Source organism: Puma concolor, chromosome B4 (assembly GCF_028749965.1).
Source record: "Puma concolor isolate L17-30 chromosome B4, mPumCon1.1.hap2, whole genome shotgun sequence".
Taxonomy (NCBI): domain Eukaryota; kingdom Metazoa; phylum Chordata; class Mammalia; order Carnivora; family Felidae; genus Puma; species Puma concolor.
The window spans coordinates 98,407,687-98,429,114 of record NC_141673.1 but is presented as its reverse complement, the minus strand read 5'-3'; the positions used below and the strand labels follow the sequence as shown (position 1 = coordinate 98,429,114).

The 21,428-nt window shown below is 38.1% G+C and overlaps 1 protein-coding gene across 2 annotated transcripts in view; it reads right to left on the bottom strand.

Moving 5' to 3' along the window:
* Positions 1-226: 226 nt before the first annotated feature.
* Positions 227-21,428, bottom strand: part of LOC112867229 (NKG2-A/NKG2-B type II integral membrane protein-like) — a 28,923-nt gene continuing 7,721 nt past the window's right edge. For both annotated transcript variants that reach the window (XM_025930137.2, XM_086714087.1), the window contains 2 exons: positions 2,335-2,438; positions 227-1,833 (listed from right to left, as the gene is read on the bottom strand). In XM_025930137.2, the coding sequence (XP_025785922.1) occupies positions 1,704-1,833; positions 2,335-2,438 (234 nt within the window). In that variant the 3' untranslated portion in view covers positions 227-1,703. The remainder of the gene's footprint in view (positions 1,834-2,334; positions 2,439-21,428) is intronic.

Genomic DNA, 21,428 nt, shown 5'->3' with positions numbered 1-21,428 from the left:
TTATTGATTGATTTATTGATTTATTTATTTATTTACTGGGAGAGTGGAAACAAAGCAAGGGCAGAGAGAGGGGGACAGAGGATCCAAAGCACAGAGCCCGATGCGGTGCTCAAACTCACGAACTGTGAGATCATGACCTGAGCCGAAGTTGGACTTCAACTGACTGAGCCACCCAGGTGCCCCTGCCAAAGTATATTTTTAAATTTGCTGGCACAGAACGACAGAGTGAGGACACAGATAATTTAATAAAACAAGATACCTTCCAAAATATCTGAAATCCTGGTGAGGAAAACAGTAGACAAGAAGAAGTACCAAAGGACACTGGTTGTTATTCATTGAAAAAGCAACCTCTCCCCAAAAATGAATCTAATCTTTGATTAGTGCTGCACTAAAACGGATTCAGAAGGTACAGCTTGGTTCCATTCTCTGAGGAAGTGGGCAGATCTGAATGGCTCTTAGACGGCAACCCTGGGATTGTTGCATGATACCCTGAGTGCCTGGTTATCAATTTAGTACTCTCAGCTCCAAATCTATCCCTCAGTGCTCTTTTCTCAGATAACGGTGCAAGATCCTAACAATTTTCTCTCTTGTCATCTCACAGGAGGTTGACTTCTGTTGGTACAAGGCCATCGAGAGACACTGCAGCAGAAAGGGCTCTTCTTCCTGGTTCCTTGGTGTTTTCTCTCCTTTGGCCACTATGGCTTGGTTGCCAGCTGCCTGTTTGCAGGTAGTCCTGTGTACTCAGCCTCCACGAGTGTCTGTGGCCAGTGCCAGTTAAAGTTTCCTCTTCCAGCCTCTACCTGCTAACACTCTGGCAGGGGGTTCTTCCTCCCTGCCAGTCTCAGACCGAGATCCTTCCTCACCAAGTTCAGCCAGGGGACCTGGAGCTGCTCTGCCCCAGGTCAATCCAGTGAGCATGTCGGCCATGAAGCTGTGTGCACCCACATTGTCCTCGGTGACATCTAAATCCCATCTTCAGAGAGCGGACCTGGCTTCCCAGTGATCCCTCCTTTCGGTACTTTCCTTTAAGCCTAAGGTATTCTTATAACTTTGTTTCATCCCCTCATGCTAGGCTTTCCCATATAGTTAATAATTCTTTATATCAAACTTCTCCTGGTTTCTGTCTCCTACCTCAACACTGACTGATAACCTTGCCACTCTGGGTCGTTCAACCTTCACATGCAGCCCCTTTAGGGCTAGAACAAATCAATTAATTTGGAAATATGAGTGGGCTTTTTCACCCTACCAAGGGCTTTATCATAATAATGCTTGATATTATCATTTATAATGTATATGTAATTTATTTTAATAAATAAAAAAAGTTTAACAAATGGATGATATATTCCTGAGTATATATTTTTTTATGTTAATATAAATAAAAATTTAAAAATAATTCTACAACCCTAAAGGTAAAACCTCAGATACTCTTTGGACCTTGGGGGATTATGATATATCAATGAAGATTAATCCTGGGTAACAAGTAAAGCATTCTAATGAGTGATGTTGATGATGGGAGACGGCATGCATATGTGCATACTGGAGGGTTATGGGAAATCTCTGTACCATTCTCTTAATCTTGCTGTGAACCCAAAACTGTTGTAAAAAATAAAATCTTAAACAGATAACTCTAAGAAAATAATCATATGGCTTGAAGAAATGAGAAATATGTTCTTTATAGACGGTGAAGCAGCATTATATCAGATTTAGGTAGGTTGAAGTGCCCGGTGCTTACAAATATATGTTTTTATTTCTAAGCAGGATTCAATTAAAATTTTTTTGCCCTGAACGTATAAAAATGTACAATTGTGGTCCCACTCTGAAGATACTGACAACCTGAAATATAGAAAATAATATCTAATTAATCTTGGTAATACATAATTTTAAATCTTAATGAACATGCAATCCATTTGGACTAAGAGTTATGTATCTAAATCTGAATATTTTCCATATTATTTTTCTATGGAAACACTTCAACAATGGTGTTTCTAAAGTTGTTCCATTAAGGGGCGCCTGGGTGGCTCAGTCGGTTAAGCATCCGACTTCAGCTCAGGTCATGATCTCACACTCCGTGAGTTCGAGCCCCCCGTCGGGCTCTGTGCTGACAGCTCCGGAGCCTGGAGCCTGCTTCAGATTCTGTGTCTCCCTCTCTCTGACCCTCCCCTGTTCATGCTCTGTCTTTCTCTGTGTCAAAAATAAATAAACATTTTAAAAAATTAAATAAATAAATAAATAAATAAATAAATAAATTTGTTCCATTAAAGCTGTTTTTTGTTTTTTTTTTTCCTATGACAAATTCTTTGAGGCATAAAATAAAGGAGTTGTGAAGAAACTTACGGTTTGGAAAGGAAAGTTAAGCCTTTGGGCCACAGCCATGAACTATTATTTCTTGTCTGGGAGACTCTACACCATGAAGAACGAATGAAGAAGTCCAACATATACTATGAGAAAACAAATTTTATTAGAAGTCACATCAAAGCTCTTACACTCATGTGAACTTTGTAGTAACAAGTCAAGCTCATTCTTTGTGACTTTATAGAATCTTTCAAATTGTAATACAGTGCTACGCACTGAACCCATTGTAAAGATATCTTAGTAGGACTAAGTGAAGAAGACACACTGCCATGGATAATAATTTGGGGTTCTGGGGCGCCTGGGTGGCGCAGTCGGTTAAGCGTCCGACTTCAGCCAGTTCACGATCTCACGGTCCGTGAGTTCGAGCCCCGCGTCGGGCTCTGGGCTGACGGCTCAGAGCCTGGAGCCGGTTTCCGATTCTGTGTCTCCCTCTCTCTCTGCCCCTCCCCCGTTCATGCTCTGTCTTTCTCTGTCCCAAAAAATAAAATAAAAAACGTTGAAAAAAAAAATTTTAAAAAAAAATAATAATAAAAAAATAATAATAATTTGGGGTTCTGACAATTGCCCTGAGGTTAATAATAATAACTTGTGAAATATTTATTATTTTAAAAACTCCTAGAGATTCAAATAAGAAGTACCTTTGTAATCTTCTTGCCTAGGACTGCTCCCATGCCTCTCCACCTACCCACCCTAGTGCAGTGATCAAAAAGAATTGTACTATTGGGGCGCCTGGGTGGTTCAGTCAGTTGAGCATCCGGCTTCAGCTCAGGTCATGTTCTCCCGGTCCATGAGTTCGAGCCCCGCGTCAGGCTCTGTGCTGACAACTCGGAGCCTGGAGCCTGCTTCTTGTTCTGTGTCTCCCTCTCTCTGCCCCTCCCCTGTTCATGCTCTGCCTCTCTCTCGCCCTCTCAAAAATAAATAAGCATTAAAAAAATTTTTAATAAAAAAAAAGAATTGTACTATTTATGGGGCACCTGGGTGACTCAGTGGGTTGAGCGTCTGACTTCGCCTCAGGTCACGATCTCACGGTTCATGAGCTCGAGCCCCGCGTTGAGCTCTGTGCTGACAGCTCAGAGCCTGGAGCCTGCTTCAGATTCTGTATCTCCCTCTGATCCTTCCCCACTCGAGCTCTCTTAAAAATAAACATTTAAAAATTTTTTTTTAAAAAAAGAATTGTACTATTTACACTTTGGGAAGACTGAAAAAATCATGATGCAGTTGCCTCAAGGGCAGACATGAGTAAGAGTGGGGAAGGGGATGAAATAACCATTGCTTTTTCAGCTCAAAGTGGTGAGTTTGCTTGATAATGAATGAGGGAAACTCACACTTTCCTTTATCTGAGCTCAAGGCCCCCAGTAAGTAAAATGGGAAGATATTGAAAGGAAAAGTACAACAGAAGAGATGATATTAGCTCTCTACACACTTTTAGCTGATGGGGAAAATGCGCCCACATGTAGAGGAGACCCAGATAAAAGCGAAAGCTGAGACTTGAGAATTGACAGTAAAGTTATGAGCACTCCCCTCCCGCACACACCCCCCACCCCTCCCCACGCACATACACATACACCTGCACATCCATCACATGGCAGAGGGTGGAAGCCTTACTGATTTGCAGTATTTGAACACAACCTTTAAAAAATTAGTGGTTGACATCTAAGCTGCAAAATCACACGGGCAATCCCTAGGAAAATAGGCTGTAAGTAAATAAATAAATAAACAAACAAACGATGAGAATTAGGAAAAACTGATTTGGCAGTAAAAGCTATGCAAGCTCCAAAAATAAGAAATCTAAGAAAAATGAAATACAATGCATGTTTACTAAACTACATTATCAGAAATGTGTACCTAAAAAACTTTTAAAACACGCAAAGAAACCGGAAAATGTCTTCCATACTAAAGTCAATAGAAACTTTTCCTGGGAAAGATGTTAGAATTACTGAAAAAAAAAAAAGTATTTTAAAGTAACATTTATGAATATTTGTAAGTTATAAAGGAAACTATGTTCAAATAATTAAATGAAAATATGGCAGCAACATAACAACTAGGAAATATCAGTAGAAAAATGAAACTATGTGAAAAAAACACAGAGAAATTCTGAGTTTATAAATACCTGAAATGAAAAATTCACTCAATTGGCTCTATAGAAAATTGGAGATGCAAAAGAAAAACTTGATGAAACTGAAGAAGGGGTAACAGAATTTATTCATCCCATAGAATGAGAGAGAAAAAATAACAGAGTTCAGAGATCTTCAATAATCAGAAAACCACCATGGGTCTGAATAAAATCAAAGGAGGATAAAAGAAGCAGAAGAAAAAACAAACAAACAAACAAACAGAAAAGCAATATTAACACACAGTGAAAGAATAACTTCTTAAATAGCATTTAAAATTTTTTTTTCAACATTTATTTATTTTTGGGACAGAGAGAGACAGAGCATGAACGGGGGAGGGGCAGAGAGAGAGGGAGACACAGAATCGGAAACAGGCTCCAGGCTCTGAGCCATCAGCCCAGAGCCTGACGCGGGGCTCGAACTCACGGACCGCGAGATCGTGACCTGGCTGAAGTCGGACGCTTAACCCACTGCGCCACCCAGGCGCCCCTTAAATAGCATTTTAAAAATATTTGTGGAACCCAGTGGCTCAGCAAACTACTAACAGAATGAGCACAAGAAACCCACATCTCACGACATGATAATGGAATGACCATTAAGTGACCATTAAGTGTCACTTGCGAACACAGACAAAAAAATAAGCCTGAGGGAACAGGGTGGATTATGAGGTGACTTAAGTCAGTGTGAAAATCAGGGAATGGGTGGCATATCTCCCACCTCCAGCAGACTTAAACCACATTATCTACCACAAAATCCACAGATTAGATCCAGATCTGATCTGTGTTCAGATTAGAGAGGGAATGACACCAGCAACAGAAAACAATAAGAAGCCCCAGGCCCTTCATCCCCCGTGGAAACAATAACTTAAAAATACATCCAGACACAAACCCATGTGTAGTCAGGCTAATCATTTTTTTTTTAATTTTTTTTCAACGTTTTATTCATTTGTGGGACAGAGAGAGACAGAGCATGAACAGGGGAGGGGCAGAGAGAGAGAGGGAGACACAGAATCGGAAGCAGGCTCCAGGGTCTGAGTCATCAGCCCAGAGCCCGACGCGGGGCTCGAACTCACGGACCGTGAGATCGTGACCTGGCTGAAGTCGGACGCCCAACCGACTGCGCCACCCAGGCGCCCCCAGGCTAATCATTTTTGATAAGGGTGAGAAGACCATTTAGTATGGAAAGGGTAGTATCGTTCACACATGGTGCCAGAAAACTGACTACCCACACACAAAAGAATGAAGGTGGGTGCTTAGGTTTATGCCCCATAATAAAGTTCATTCAACATGGACTAAACATCATCGGGACACCTGGGTGGCTCAGTCAGTTTAAGCATCTGACCCCAGCTCTGGTCATGATCTCGTGGTTCATGAGTTCGAACCCACATCCGGCTCCACACTGACAGTGCAAGAGCCTGCTTGGGATTCTCTCTCCCTCTCTGTCTGCCCCTCCCCCAATTTTGTGTGCACTCTCTCTCCCACACACACAAAATAAATAAATAAACTTTTTTTAAAAATCGGGCTAAACACAAGGCACCTGCTTGGCTCAATGGGTTAAGCATCCGACTTCAGCTCAGGTCATGATCTCACAGTTCGTGAATTTGAGCCCCATGTGGGGCTCTGTGCTGACACCTCAGAGCCTGGCGCCCGCTTCAGATTCTGTGTCTCCTTCTCTTTTTGCCCCTCCCCTGCTCACACTCTGTCTCTCTCAAAAATAAATAAACATTAAAAAAATTTTAATAATTTTTTTAAAAATGGACTAAACACACAAACATAAGATGTAAAACTATCAAATTCCTTGGAGAAAACATGGAGGGAAGTACATAAAATTTTATTTGGCAATGACTTCTTGGATATGACACCAAAAGCACAGACTACAAAGGAAAAGACCATTGTAGACAAATGGGCTACATCAAATTAAAACATTTCTTTGCATCAAAGGACATGATCCACAGAATGAAAGATAGAGTGGAAAAATGCTTGCAAGTCATATACCAAAACAAAGATTTATATCCAAAATATATAAGGAATACAATGTCACTAATAAAAACAAAAACCCAATAACCCAAATAAGAAATGGGTAGGGGGTGCCTGGGTGGCTTAGTCGGTTGGGCGTCCGACTTCGGCTCAGGTCACGGATCTCACGGTCCGTGAGTTCGAGCCCCGCGTCGGTCTCTGGGCTGATGGCTCAGAGCCTGGAGCCTGCTTCCGATTCTGTGTCTCCCTCTCTCTCTGCCCCTCCCCCGTTCATGCTCTGTCTCTCTCTGCCTCAAAAATAAATAAAACGTTAAAAAAATTTTTTTAAAAGAAATGGGTAAAGGAATTGAATAGACATTAGAAAATATACAAATGGTCCAAAAGCATATGTAAAGGTGTTCAATATCACTGATTGTCAGAAAAATTCAAATCAAAGCCATAATGAGATATCACCTCATACTTACTAGGATGGATACTATTTAGGAAAAAAAGGAGGTGGAAAAAGAGGACCCTGGCACATTGTCATTGGGAAAGCAAATTGGTCAGCTATTATGTAAAACAGTATAAAGCTCCCTCCAAAAATTAAAAATAGAATTGCCCCATGAATCAGCAATCCCACGTGTAGGAAATTTTCTAAAAGAATTGAAACCAAGATCTCGAAGAGATACCTGCACACCCATCTCACTACAGCATTATTCACAAAAGTCAACCAGTAGAAGCAGCCCAAATGTCCACTGATGGAAGAAAGGAGAAAAAAAAAAAAAAACAGTATACACAGAACAGTGTAATATTATTATTCAGCCTTAAAAAGGAAGGAAATCCTATCACATGCTACAACATGGTTGAAATTCCAGGACATCATGCTGAGTGAAATAAGCCAGTCACACACACACAAGAATACGATTCCACTTGTAGGAAGTATCTAAAGCAGTCAAACTGATGGAAACAGCAAGTAGAATGGTGATTGCTAAGGGTTCGGGGGAAAGTAGAGAAGTTCATTCTGTCCATTGAGTATGGAGTTCCAGTTTTGCAAGGTGAAAGTTCTAGAGATCTGTTGGACAACGATGTGAATACAGTTAGCACTCATGAACTGTATGCTTAGAGTTGGGTAAGATGCATGAAACTGTTAAAGTGTAGTGGATAAGATGTGAGACATTGTGTGATTCCAACTATATGATGTCCTGGAAAAAAATAAATAAAACTATGGAAACAGTAAAAAGATCAGTGGTTGCCAGAGCTGAGCAAGAAGGGAAGGATTGATAATAGGTGAAGGACAGAGGATTTTTAGGGCAGTGAGCCTATAGTATATAAATATGTAATGGATGATAAAAGTCTTTACACATCTCTCCAGTCTCATAAAATGTACATAATCAAGAGTAAACCTTAATTTAAACTATGGTCTTTTGGTGATAAAGATGTGTCAATGTACTTTCATCAGTTGTAGCAAGTGTAACCCTAAAGTGGGAGATATTAACAATGGGAGAGTCTATGCATGTGTAGACAGTAAGCATATATAGGAAACCTGTGTGCCTTCTCTCAGCTTTGATATGACCCTAAAATTTCTCTCAGAAATAAAGTTTATTTTTTATATAAATGGGTAATATGGTAAATTTTCTATTATTTTTTTACCACAATTAAAAATAAAATAAAAAGCAAACAGAAAGAGGGGATCTTGAAAGCAGCAAGGAAAAAACTACTAATTACATTTAATTACAACTAATAGTATGATTAATAGAGAAGTTCTCACCAGAAACCATGAAGAATAAAAACAGGGAAGGTCAAAACCAAAGAGCTGAATGTGCTGAAGAAAACAAAAAAACAAGACACAAACCAAAACCCCTCAAAAAAAAAAAAACAAACCCACAACAAAGCAAAACATGACAAAGAAAGCTTGTCACACAAACGTTCCAAATTCAGCAAAACAGTCTTTCAAAACAGAAGGTGCATGACGACCTAACAGAGTTTCTTAGCAGACCTGTTCTCCGTAAATGTTTTTCAAGCTAAAAGTAGATGACAAGGGATGGTGTCCACAAGAAGGAAAAAAGATCAATAGAAATGGTAAATATGTGGGTAAATTTAAAAGTCTCTGTGTGTGTTTGCTTCTCTCAATTTTTTAAGAGGTAAGATTATTTAAAGCCACAATTATAACACTGTATGGTTGGGTCTATACCATATATGGATACAACCTTGTGCTGGTAATTGAGCACATCAGAGAGGAAAGAAAACCTTATTTTGTTAGCACTTGTTGATTTCTGTGGTGCACAGTCACTGCGAAAGGTTCAAGTCACCAATGTGAAATCATGAGCACGGTGTTGAAAAAGATATGCATAATTAGTGGTCAGAAACCAGTATTAGCTGGCTTCAGCACTGTTTCAGAAGTACATACAGGTTTCCGTCCCTATCTGAAAGTAGAGCGCTTTTATGAAATCATCCGTAAGCTGAAATGGCGTAAATTGAATAAGCTATTATCATTAATACATATGCAAAATTTTCAAGCATTCCCAGACTGCCACCTTGTCCCTGGACTACTACACCCTGCCTCTGTGCCCAAGCATCCCTGAACCTCATAATCCCAGAATCTGTGTCACTGAGGCATTTGCTTCACCAGCCAGAGTCACAATGACTATCTATCCCCTGAGATGTAATCACAGTATCCCTCGGATATCGGCACATGCCTCCACCGTAGCCATCAGTTCCAGAGTGACAGCAAGTGAAACTGCCCAGGACCCTACACCGTGGAAGTTCCATTTGCACTTGTTCCTAGCACTATGGCTCCAATACTGCTTGGAGGGGTTTGAGTGCCAGCATGCCAAGAAGGGTCACCTCAGCCAAACCTTCTCCCATGCACAAGCCCAGAGAGGGTAGAATGTTTTCTTTTTCTTCTTTCTTCTTTTTACTTGCAGTACAGCTAACATACTACAGTGTTTTATTAGTTTCAGGTATGTAATAAAGTGATTAAGCATCTCTATACGTTTCTCATTGCTCATCATAAGTATAGTCTTAATCCCGTTTACTTATTTCACCCATCCCCCATCCACTTCCCTTCTGGTAACCATCAGTTTGTTCTCCATAGTGAGAGTCTGTTTTTGGTTTGTCTCTTTTTTTCCTGGTTCACATGTTTTGTTTCTTAAATTCCACATATATGTGAAATCATACGGTCTTTGTCTTTCTCTGACTGTCTTATTTCACTTTGCATTATTCTCTTTAGATCCTTCCAAGTTTTTTCAAATAACAAGATTCATTACTTTTTATGCCTGAGAAATATTCCATTGCAATAAACACATTGCAATGGTGTCTATACCTTTTCAAATTAATGTTTTTATATCCTGTGGATAAATATTCAGTAGTGGAATTCCGGATCATAAGAGAGTTCTATTTTTAATTTTTTAAGGAATATCAATACTGTTTCCACAGTAGGCTGCATCAGTTTTCATTCACAGTCATGCACAAGCGTTCCTTTTTCTCCACATCCTTGCCCACACTTGCTGTTTCTTGTGTTTTTTTTTTTTTTATTTTAGCCATTTTGACAGATGTGACATGATATCTCATAGTAGTTATGATTTGCATCTCCTTGATGATCAGTGCTGTCGAGCATCTTTTCATGTATCTGTTAGCCATCTGTGTTTCTTCTTTGGAGAAATGTCTGTTCATGTCTTCTACCCATACTTTAATTGGAGTATTTGGAGGGTTTTATTGGTTTTTTGCCTTTTTTTTTTTTTTTTTTTTTTTTTTTTTTTTTTTTTTTTGGTGTTGAGTTGTATATGTTCTTCCTGTATTTTGGATACTAACCAACCCTTTGTTGGATATGTCATTTGCAAATATCTTCTCCCATATAGTATGCTGTGTTTTAATTTGGTTATTTCCTTTGTTATGCAGAAGCTTTTTTTATTTTGATTTAATCCAAATAGTTTACTTTGCTTCGGGAAGCATATCTACAAAAATGATGCTGTGGACAATATCAGTGAAATTACTGGCTCTGCTCTCTTCTAGGATTTTTATGGTTTCAGCTCTCACATGGTCCTCAATCCATTTTGAGTTTGTTTGTCTGTATGGTGCAAGAAAGTGGTCCAATTTCATTGTTTCTTTTTTAATTTTAATTTTATTTTTTATTTTTTAAAATTTACATCCACATTAGTTAGCATTGTTTTGTAGGTAGCTGTCCAGTTTTCCCAGCACTATTTGTTTAGGAGACTTTTTCCCATTGCATATCCTTGCCTCTTTTGTCAAAGATGAATTGACCATATACTTCTGGGTTTATTTCTGGGCTCTCTATTCTTTCAATTGATCTCTGCATCTATTTTTGTGCCAGTATCACACTATTTTGATTATAACAGCTTTGTAGTGCATCTTGAAATTTGGAATTTTGATACCTCCAGTGATGCTCTTCTTTTTCAAGATTGCTTTGGTTATTGGGCATCTTTTGTGGTTCCATACAAATTTTAGGATCCTTTGTTCTAGTTCTGTGGAAAAATGCTGTTGGTATTTTTATATGGATTACATTAAATCTGTAGATTTCTCTGGATAGCATGCACATTTTAACAATATTTGTTCTTCCAATTCATGAGCATAGAATGACTTTCCATTTGTGTTGTCTTTCATTTCCTTCATCAATGATTTACAGTTTCAGAGTACATGTCTTTTACCTTCTTGGTTTAACTTATTCCTAGGTAATTTTTCATGCACTTTTAAATGAGATTGTTTCCTTTTTTTTTTAAATTTTTTTCTATGTTTATTTATTATGGAGAGACAGAGTGAGACAGAGCATGAGCATGGGAAGGGCAGAGAGAGGAGACACAGAATTTGAAGGAGGCTTGAGGCTCTGAACTCAGAGCCCGACGCGGGGCTCGAACCCACCCACTGCAAGATCATGACCTGAGCCGAAGTTGGATGCCCAACTGACTGAGATTGTTTTCTTAATTTTTCTTTCTGCTACTTCATTGTTGGTGTATAGAAATGCAACAGATTTCTGTATATTGATTTTTGTGTCCTGCCTTTTTACTGAATCCACGTATCAGGTCTAACAATTTTTTGGTGGAGTCTCATGGGTTTTCTAAATAGAGGTATGATGTCATCTGCAAATAGTTAAAGTTTTACTTCTTCCTTACCAATTGGATATCTTTTATTTCTTTTTGTTGTCTGATTGCCGTGGCTAGGATTTCCAGTACTATTTTGAATTAGATTGTGAGGTGGGCAACCTTTTCTTATTCCTGACCTTAGGGGAAAAGCTTTTAGTTTTTCACCATTGAGGATGATGCCCGCTGTGGACTTTCATATATGGCCTTTATTATATTGAGGTATGTTCCCTGTAAACCTACTTTGTTAAGGATTTTTAACAAAAATGGATGTTGTACTTGTCAAATGGTTTTTCTCCAGCTATTAAAGTGATGATATGGGTTTTATTTTTTCTCTTGTTGATGTAATGCATCACACTGATTGATTTACAAATACTGAATATTTGCATTCCAGCAATAAATTCCACTTGATTAGTGTGCATAATTTTTTAGTGTATTGTTGGATCTAGTTTGCTAATATTTTATTGAGGACTTTTGCATCTGGGTTCATCAGAGATAATAGGCTGTAGTTCTGGGTTTTGTTTTTGTTGTTGTTGTTGTTGTTTTTCTAGTGTCTTTATCTGGTTTTGGTGTCAGGGTAATGCTAGCCTCATAGAATGAATCTGGAAGCTCTCCTTCCACTTCTATTTTTTAAATGGTTAGAGAAGAATAAGCATTAACTCTTCTTTAAGTGTTTGGTAAATTCACCTGTGAAGCCATCTGGTCCTGGAAGTCTTTTGTTACTGTTCAATTTCATTGTTGGTAATCAGTCTGTTCAATTTTCTATTTCTTCATGTTCAGTTTTGGGAGGTTATATGTTTCTAGGAATTCATCCATTATTTTTAGCTTGTCCAGTTTGTTGGCATATAATGTTCTTTTACAATCCTTTGTATTTCTGTGGTGTCAGTTGTTATTTCTCCTCTTTCAGTGGTAATTTTATTTGATTCCTATCTCTCTCTCTCTCTCTCTCTCTCTCTCTCTCAGTGAATCTGGTTAGAAGATTATCAGGTTTTTTTTTTTTTAATCTTTTCAAAGAACCAGCTCTGGATTTCATTTATCTGTTCTATTCTTTGTTTACTTTCTATATCATTTATTTCTGCTCTAATCTTTATTATTTACATTCCTCTTCTGGTTTTTCCTTTGTTTCTGTTTCTTTTTCTAGCTCCTTAAGTGTAAGTTTTCGATGTTTATTTGTGATTTTTTCTTCTTCTTGATGTGGGCCTGTATTGCAATAAACTTTCTTGTTAAAGAGCTTTTGCTGTATCCCAAACACTTTACACTGTTGTGTTTTCAGTTTCATTTGCCTCTATTTATTTTTTTATTTCCTCTTTGATTTCTTAGTTGTCCCATTTACTGTTTAGTAGCATGAAATTTAACTTTCATGTATTTGTGTTCATTCCATATTTTTTTCTTGTGGCTGATTTCTAATTTTATAGCATTGTGGTCAGAAAAGATGCATGGTATGACTTCAGTGTTTTTCAGTTTGCTGAGTCTTGCTTTGTGGCCTATTCTGGAGAATGGTCCATCTGCACTTGAAAAGAATGTGTGCTCTGCTCTTTTAGGGTGGAATGTTCTGAATATATCTGTTAAATCCATCTGTTCCAGTGTGTCATTCAAAGCCACTGTTTCCTTGTTGATATTCTGTCTGGATGACGTATGCATTGGTATAAGTGGGGAGTTAAAGTCCCTTACTATTATTGTATTTCTATCAGTTACTTCCTTGTAGTTTGCTACTAATTTCTTTATGTATTTGGGTGCTCCCATGTTGGTTGCATAAATATTTATAATTGTTTTATCTTTTTGTTGGATGATTATAGAGTGTCATTCTTTGTCTCTTGTTACAATCTGTTTTAAAGTCTATCTTGTCTGAAATGAGTATTGCTACCCTGGCTTTCTTTTAGCTTCCATTTGCATGATAAATGTTTTTCCATCCTTTCACTTTCATTTTCATGTGTTTTTAGCTCTGAAGTGAGTGTCTTGAAGGCACATATACATGGGTCTTGCTTTTTTATCCATTCCGTCACCCTGTGTCTTTTGATGGAGCATTTAGTTCATTTACATTCAACGTACTTATTGACAGGTATGTAATTATTGCCATTTTGTTACCTATTTTATGGTTGTTTTTGCCATTCTATTCCGTTCCTTTCTTCTCTTGCTCTTTTCTCTCATGGTTTCCTAGCTTTCTTTAATGACATATTTGGATTCCTTTATCTTTATTCTTACATATCTATTACTGGTTTTTGATTTCTGGTTACCATTAGGTTTATGTTAACATCTTCTGCATATTATAGCAGTCTATGTTATGTTGATAGTCTCTTTTGAACCCATTCTTACTGCTCTCCCACCACACATTTTAGGTGTATGGTGTCATACTTTATATCCTTTTATTTTGTGAATCCCTTGCCAGGTTTTTATAGATATACTTAATTTGAGTGCTTTTGTGCTTCCTGTTTTTCTTAGTCCTCCTTGTGGTCTTACCTTTCCACTCAAAAAGTCCTTGTTAACATTTCTTGAAGGGATGGTTTAGTGGTCGTAAATTCCTTTAACTTTTGTTTATCTGGGAAACTCTATCTCTCCTTCTGTTCTGAATGATAGCCTTGTTGGAAAAAGTATTCCTCATTGCAGATTTTTTCTTTCATTCAGCACTCTACATGTATCATGCGGTTCCCTTCTGGCCAGCAAAGTTTCTGGTGAAAAAGCAGCCAATAGCCTTATGGTGTCTCTGTTGTATGTAACTGTTTTCCTTTCTCGTGATGCTTTCAAGATTCTCTCTTGATCCCTACTTTTTGTCATTTAAAAATTTTTTTTTTCAACGTTTATTTATTTTTGGGACAGAGAGAGACAGAGCATGAACAGGGGAGGGGCAGAGAGAGAGGGAGACACAGAATCAGAAGCAGGCTCCAGGCTCTGAGCCATCAGCCCAGAGCCCGACGCGGGGCTCGAACTCACGGACCGCGAGATCGTGACCTGGCTGAAGTCGGACGCCTAACCGACTGCGCCACCCAGGAGCCCCTACTTTTTGTCATTTTAATTGCTATGTGTCTTGGTGTAGATCTCCTTAAGGTAACTTACTTCACCTATTATTTCTTCAAATAAATATTCTACCACCTTTTCTCTCTCTTCTCCTTCTAGGATCTCTATAAAGCAAATGTTGTTACATTTGATGGTGTCTCCAAACTTCCTTGTTCTATTTTCATTTATTGTTATTTTCTTTCTCAGGGTCAGTTGGATTGCTTTCCACTACTCTGTACTCCAGGTTGCTCATGTGTTCTACTTCCTTTAGTAAACTATTTACTCCTTCTGGTTTACTTTTAATTTCAGTTATTGTGTATTTTTTCTTTCTCCGTTGAGGGTCTCACCAAGGTCTTCCACTCTTTTCTCAAAGTCAGTGAGTATCTTTATGGCCATTGCTTTAAATTCTCTATCAAACATACTACTTATCAATGTTTCATTTACATATTTTGCTGTGATTTTGTCCTATTCTTTCACTGAAACATTCCTCTCTCTCCACATTTTGCCTAACTCTGTGTCCATTTCTGTGTGTTAGGAAAGGCAGCTACATCCCTGTTCTTGAAAGTAGCAGCTTTATGAAGAAGAGTTCCTGTAGAGCCCTGCTATGTAATGTCACTTGTTCAGAAGAACCTGGCATTACAGGGGTGTCTCCTGTGTGTTGTGCGAGCCCCACTGTTGTGCCTGAGCTGCTATTGCTTTCACTCCAGTCATCTGCAATGATTCTCTGAGTCTGTTGGGAGCAGAGTTTGCTTCTAGTGTTATTAGTGGGACATCCTGGGGCTTCCTTGAGCTTGAGTTGAGTCAGACCAGGCATTTGCCAAAGATTCGGTAGCACAGAATGGCAGGGCATCATCCCTATGTTCTTCCATGAGAAGTTTTGTGAGCAGTGCATGCAGTCAGACTAGATATCAGACCTCAGCTCTCTACTGGGCCACATTTGGACCTGGATGTGTGGTACGTTCCCTTGTCTCCCAGGGCAGGAAACCTCTGGAGTGGTGCTGGCCCCTGTTGTGGCTGCTTGCCTACTACCAGGCTTGTGGCACCACTTTGGATAGGCTCTGGCCAAGGGCATATTGAAAGGGGTAGGTTCAAAGGAGAATGTGAGGCAAGGAACATGGTATTAACAAGGCTTACTCAGGTCTGCTGTGGGCAGAGACCTGGGGAGGCGCTTGGCAGAATAGGTGGGTTTGCAGGGTAGCACAGAAGTAACATACGGTGTAATCAATTTGGGTGGAGATCATCGGCAAAGCACTGATTCTCACAGGTGTCTTGGTCACTATGCTAGAGAGCAAGAGAGTGAGATGGCACCAGACAGCTCCTTTGTTCTTGGAAAAGAATATCCTAAAGATCCCTGCCCTCCAGCACACGCTCTGAGATTAGTAAATATATCTCTTTCTTGTATATCCCAGGTGTTTTTCAATTCATGTTTTTGTTGTGCTGTCTCTTTAAGGGTGAAGAATAAGTGTTCTATGCTCTCTGGGCTCTCCCAGAGCTACAACTACTCGGTTTAAAAGATGCAGGTGTTCACATTAATCAAAGAAAGATTCAGAACAACACAGTCCTCTCAATAGGAGCAGAAAAGCATGAGACAAAAGGCAGCACTCTTCCTCGAGGAAAACTCTCAAGGGAGTAAGAATAAAAAGGACATACCTCAAGTCCATAAACGTCATATATAAAAGACCCACAGCTAATATCATTCTCAGTGTGGGAAAAACCGAGAGCCTTCCCCCTAAAGTCAGGAATACGACGGGGATGTCTACTATCACCACCACTGTTCAAGGTAGTGTTGGAAGTCCTAACCTCAGTGACCAGACAACAAGAAGAAATAAAAGCCATCCAAATCAGCAAGGAAGAAGTCAAACCTTCACTCTTTATAGACAACAGGATACTCTGCGTGGAAAACCCAAAGACTCAACCCAAAACCTGCTAGAACAGATTCAGGAATTCAGCAAAGTCGCAGGTTGTAAAAATCAATGCACAGAAATCAGTTGCACTTCTATACACCCTTAATGAAGCAGCAGAGAGAGAAATCAAGGAATTGATCCCATTTATAATTGCCCCTAAAACCATAAAATATCTAGGAATAAACCTAACGAAAGAGGTAAAAGATCTGTATGCTGAAAACTATAGAAAGTTTACGAAAGAAATTGAAGAAGACACAAAGAAATGGAAAAATATTCCATGCAAATGGATTAGGAAAACAAATATTGTTAAAATGTCGATAATACCCAAAGCAATCTGCACATTCAATGCAATCCCTATCAAAATAACACCAGCATTCTTCACAGAGCTAGAACAAACAGTTCTAAAATTTGTATGGAACCACAAAAGACCCCAAGTATCCAAAGTAATCCTGAAAGAGAAAACCAAAGCTGGAGGCACCACAATTCCACACTTCAAGCTGAATTACAAAGCTGTAATTATCAAGATGGTATGGTACTGGCACAAAAACAGACACTGAGATCAATGAAACAGAATAGAGAACCCATAAATGGACCCACAAATGTATGGCCGACTAATCTTTGACAAAGAAGGAAAGAATATCCAATGGAAAAAAGTCTCTTCAGCAAATGGTTTTGGGAAAACTGGATAGCAACATGCAGAAGAATGAATCTGGACCACTTTCTTACACCATACATAAAAATAAACACAAAATAAATGAAAGAACTAAATGTAAGACAAGAAACCATCAAAACCCTAGAGGAGAAAACAGACAGCAACCTCTTTGACCTCACCCACAGCAATTTCCTACTATACATGTCCCCAGAGGCAAGGGAACCAAGAGCAAAAATGAACTATTGGGACCTCATCAAAATAAAAGCTTCTGCACAGCAAAGGAAACCATCAACAAAACTAAAAGGAAACTGGTAGAATGGGAGAAAATATTTGCAAATGACATATCAGATAAAGGGCTAGTATCCAAAATTTATAAAGAACTTACCAAATTCAACACCTCCCAAAACCAAGTAATCCAGTGAAGAAATGGGCAAAAGACATGAACAGACACTTTTCCAAAGAAATCCATATGGCAAACAGACACATGAAAAGATACTCAACATCACTCATCATCAGGGAGATACAAATCAAAACCACAATGAGATACCACCTCACACTTGTCAGAATGGCTAGAATTAACAACTCAGGAAACAACAGCTGTTGGTGAGTATGCAAAGAAAGGGGACCCCTTCAGCACTGCTGGTGGCAGGCACTCTGGAAAACAGTATGGAGTTTCCTCAAAAAACAAAAACAAAAACAAAAACAAAAAAATAGAGCTACCCTACAACCCCGCAATTTCACTAGTAGGTATCTATCCAAAGGATACAAAAATGTTGATATTATATATATATATATATATTTCACTAAAAGTTAACTAACTTGGATTTAAATAAAGTCTTAAAAAATAAATAAATTTCCAGGAGTTAAGTCAGGTTGATTATAAGAACTCACAAAATAAGACCCCTCTGGTTTTTGAAGCCAAATGTAATGGAAATTCATCTTATCTGAGTGTGTTCCCCATGTCTGGGGTGCTTTGTGTGAGGGCCTTTTCTTCTCCTCTCTCCACACTCATGGCATCCCTTCTTCTCATGCACGGTCCTGAGGGTCTGCCTAGCTTGTGACTGGATCTTTGGACTTTCTACGCTCTTGGATGTGTCCTATTTTCTACATTCAGCTGTTCAGAGTCTGTTCTGTAAGTCTTTGGGTCATTTTCTAGGTTATTTACAGTTATGTGGGTGTTATCTAGTTTTGTCCATGAGATGAGGTGAGTTTAGGACCTTCTTACTCTGCCTCTTCCCCAGAATTTGGGATACTATTTTCAAAGTGATCAAAGGCAAAAAATAACTCTCAACCAAGAATACCTTACTCAGCAAAGCTATCATTCCACAATACAGGAGAGGTAAAGAACTTCCCACCATCCCAGGGGATGGTGGATTGGATCAGTTTCTACTCTGGCCGTAGGTGGCAGTCACAGGATTACAGCAACATGACTCCCCTGGTGATCTGTTAAAGCCATGCATCATAAGTACTAGACCTCTATCCCATAGAAATGCTAAAGGGAATTCTTCAAACTGAAACAGCAACCAAAAAAATCATAACATAAAAATGTATGAAAGTATGCAATCACTGGTACAGACAAAAGGAAAATGATCCTTGACAATGGTCCAGGCAATAATGTCTAGAATATGTCACCACAAGCACAGGCACCAAAAAATAAAATAAAAAGTGAGGCTACATTGAAATAAAGAGCTTTTGCACGGCAAAGGGAACAATCAATAAGCTGAAAATACAATGTATTGAATGAGAGAATGTAATTGCAAACCATACATCTGACAAGGGGCTAATTTCCAACATATAAAAAGAACCTTTCCAACAGTATAACAAAAAAGAAACTAATCCAATTTTTAAAATAGGGAATGGATCTGAGTAGACATTTTTCAGTAGACATATAAATGGCCAGTAGGTACATGAAAAGGTGCCCAACAAATGACTCATCAGGGAAATACAAATCAGTGAGCATAAAGTAATGAGATAATCACCTCACATCTGTTCAGATGACTTTTATCACAAAGAGAAAAGATATTGGTAGAATGTGAAGAATGGGAAAAATTCAGGTGGGAGTGTAAATTGGTGCAGCCACAATGGAAAATAGTATAGTGGTTTTTCAAAAAATTAAAAATAGAACTATCAAATGATCTAGTAATCTCACTCTTGGTATATATTAAAAGGAACTGAAATAAGCATTTCAAAGGGATCTCTGTACAGCCATTCTCAATACAACATTACTTACAGTAGCCAAGATATGAAAACAAACTGTCTTCTAACAGATAAATGGTTATGAAGATATGATATGTATAATGACATGATATAGATATAGATTAGATATAGGTGATATAGATATAGATGGATATGGAAGTTAATTAAAGTCATAGAAGGAAGGAAGAAATGATAAACATATATTTATTTGAAAGTTGATGCTAAATTATGAATAGTAGAAGAACTCGTGGTAGCCTCAAATGGAACAATACACCAAATTCCAAGGGCATCATCAATAGAATGGATAAATACGTTGTAGCAGAATCAGACAATAGAACAGCAAGGAATGTCGAGAAATTACAAATTCATGCAATTATAGGGATGGGTCTCACGAGTTTAGCTTTACCCAAAAAAGCCAAATATAAAGTATACACATAGTATGATTTCATTTATATAATGTGCTCTTTAATGAAGAAAAGGACATGAAAGGGGTATTTTGCAGTGCTGGTAAAATTCATTTCCTCATTCCATGTGACAGTGACACTTGAAAATTCTGCCATCTGTTGGCATGGATGACATGTGTTTTCATCTGTATGTATATAATACTTCAGTAAAATTATAAGAGAATATTATGAAAATATGCAAATACGTTTTAAAATTCGGTCAAACATTTAAAGAAGAGTTGATGCTTATTTTTCTCAAATTATTCCAAAAAATATGAATGGAAGGAACACTTCCAAACTCATTCTGTGAGGCCAGCATTACCCTGATTCTAAAACCGGACAAACACCCCACCAATAAAGAGAACTATGGACTGATATCCTAGATGAACATGAATGCAAAAATTCTCAACAAACTACTAGCCTATTGAATCCAATAGTACATTAGAATAATCATTTACTATGATCAGGTGAGATGTATTCCTGGACTACAATGGTGGTACATTATTTGTAAATCAATCAATGTGATACAGCACATTAATAAAAGAAAGGCTAAGAACCTTATGATCTTTCCAATAGATGCAGAAAAAGCATTTGACAAAATACAACATCCAGCCATGATGACTCAACATAATAACCATCAACAAAGCAGGGATAGAGGGAATATGCCTCAACATAATAAAGGCCATATACAAAAAACCCACAGCTGATATTATCGTCACTGGGGAAAAACTGGGAGCTCTTCCTCTACAGTCAGGAATAAGACAGGGATGTCCACTCTCACCATTGTTATTTAATATAGTACTGGAAGTCCTAGCCTCAGCAATCAGACAATAAAAAGAAATAAGAAGGAGCCAAATCAGCAAGAGAGAAGTCAAATTTTCACCACTTCTAGATGACATGATACCCTATATAGAAAACCCAAAAGACCCCACCAAAAAGTTGCTGGGACTAATACATGAATTCAGTAAGTTGCAGGATACAAAATCAATGTACAGAATTCTGTTGCATTTCTATACACCAAAACTAAAGCATCAGAAAGAGAAATTAAAGAATCAATCCCATATAAAATTGCACCCCAAAGCATAAGACACTTAGGAATAAACGTAACCAACCAGGTGAAAGCTCTGTACTTAAAAACTCTGAAACAGTAATGAAAGAAATTAGAAGGTGACACAAATAAATGAAAAGAACATTCCATGATCATGGATTGGGAAAAAATATATATACACATTTAATACAATCCTTATCAAAATACCAATAGCAGTTTTCAAAGAGGTAGACCAATCTTAAAATATGTATGGAACCACAAAAGACCCCGAATAGCCAAATCAATCTTGAAAAAGAAAGGCAAAGCTGAAGGCATCACAATTTTGGTCTTTAAGATGTATTACAAAGCCATAGTGATCAAGACAGTATGGCATTGGCACAAAAATAGATCAATAGAACAGAATAGAAAACTCAGAAATGACCCACAACTATATGGTCAACTAATCTTTGATAAAGCAGGAAAAAATATCCAATGGAAAGAGGATGGTCTCTTCAACAAATGGTGTTGAGAAAACTGGACAGAAATATGCAAAAAAAAAAAAAAAAAAAAAAAACCAGGATCAGTTTCTTACACCATACAAAAAAATAAATTCAAAATGGATAGAAGGTCTAAATATGAGACAGGAAACTATCAAAATCCTAGAGGACAACACAGTCAATAACCTCTTTCACATCAGTCATAGC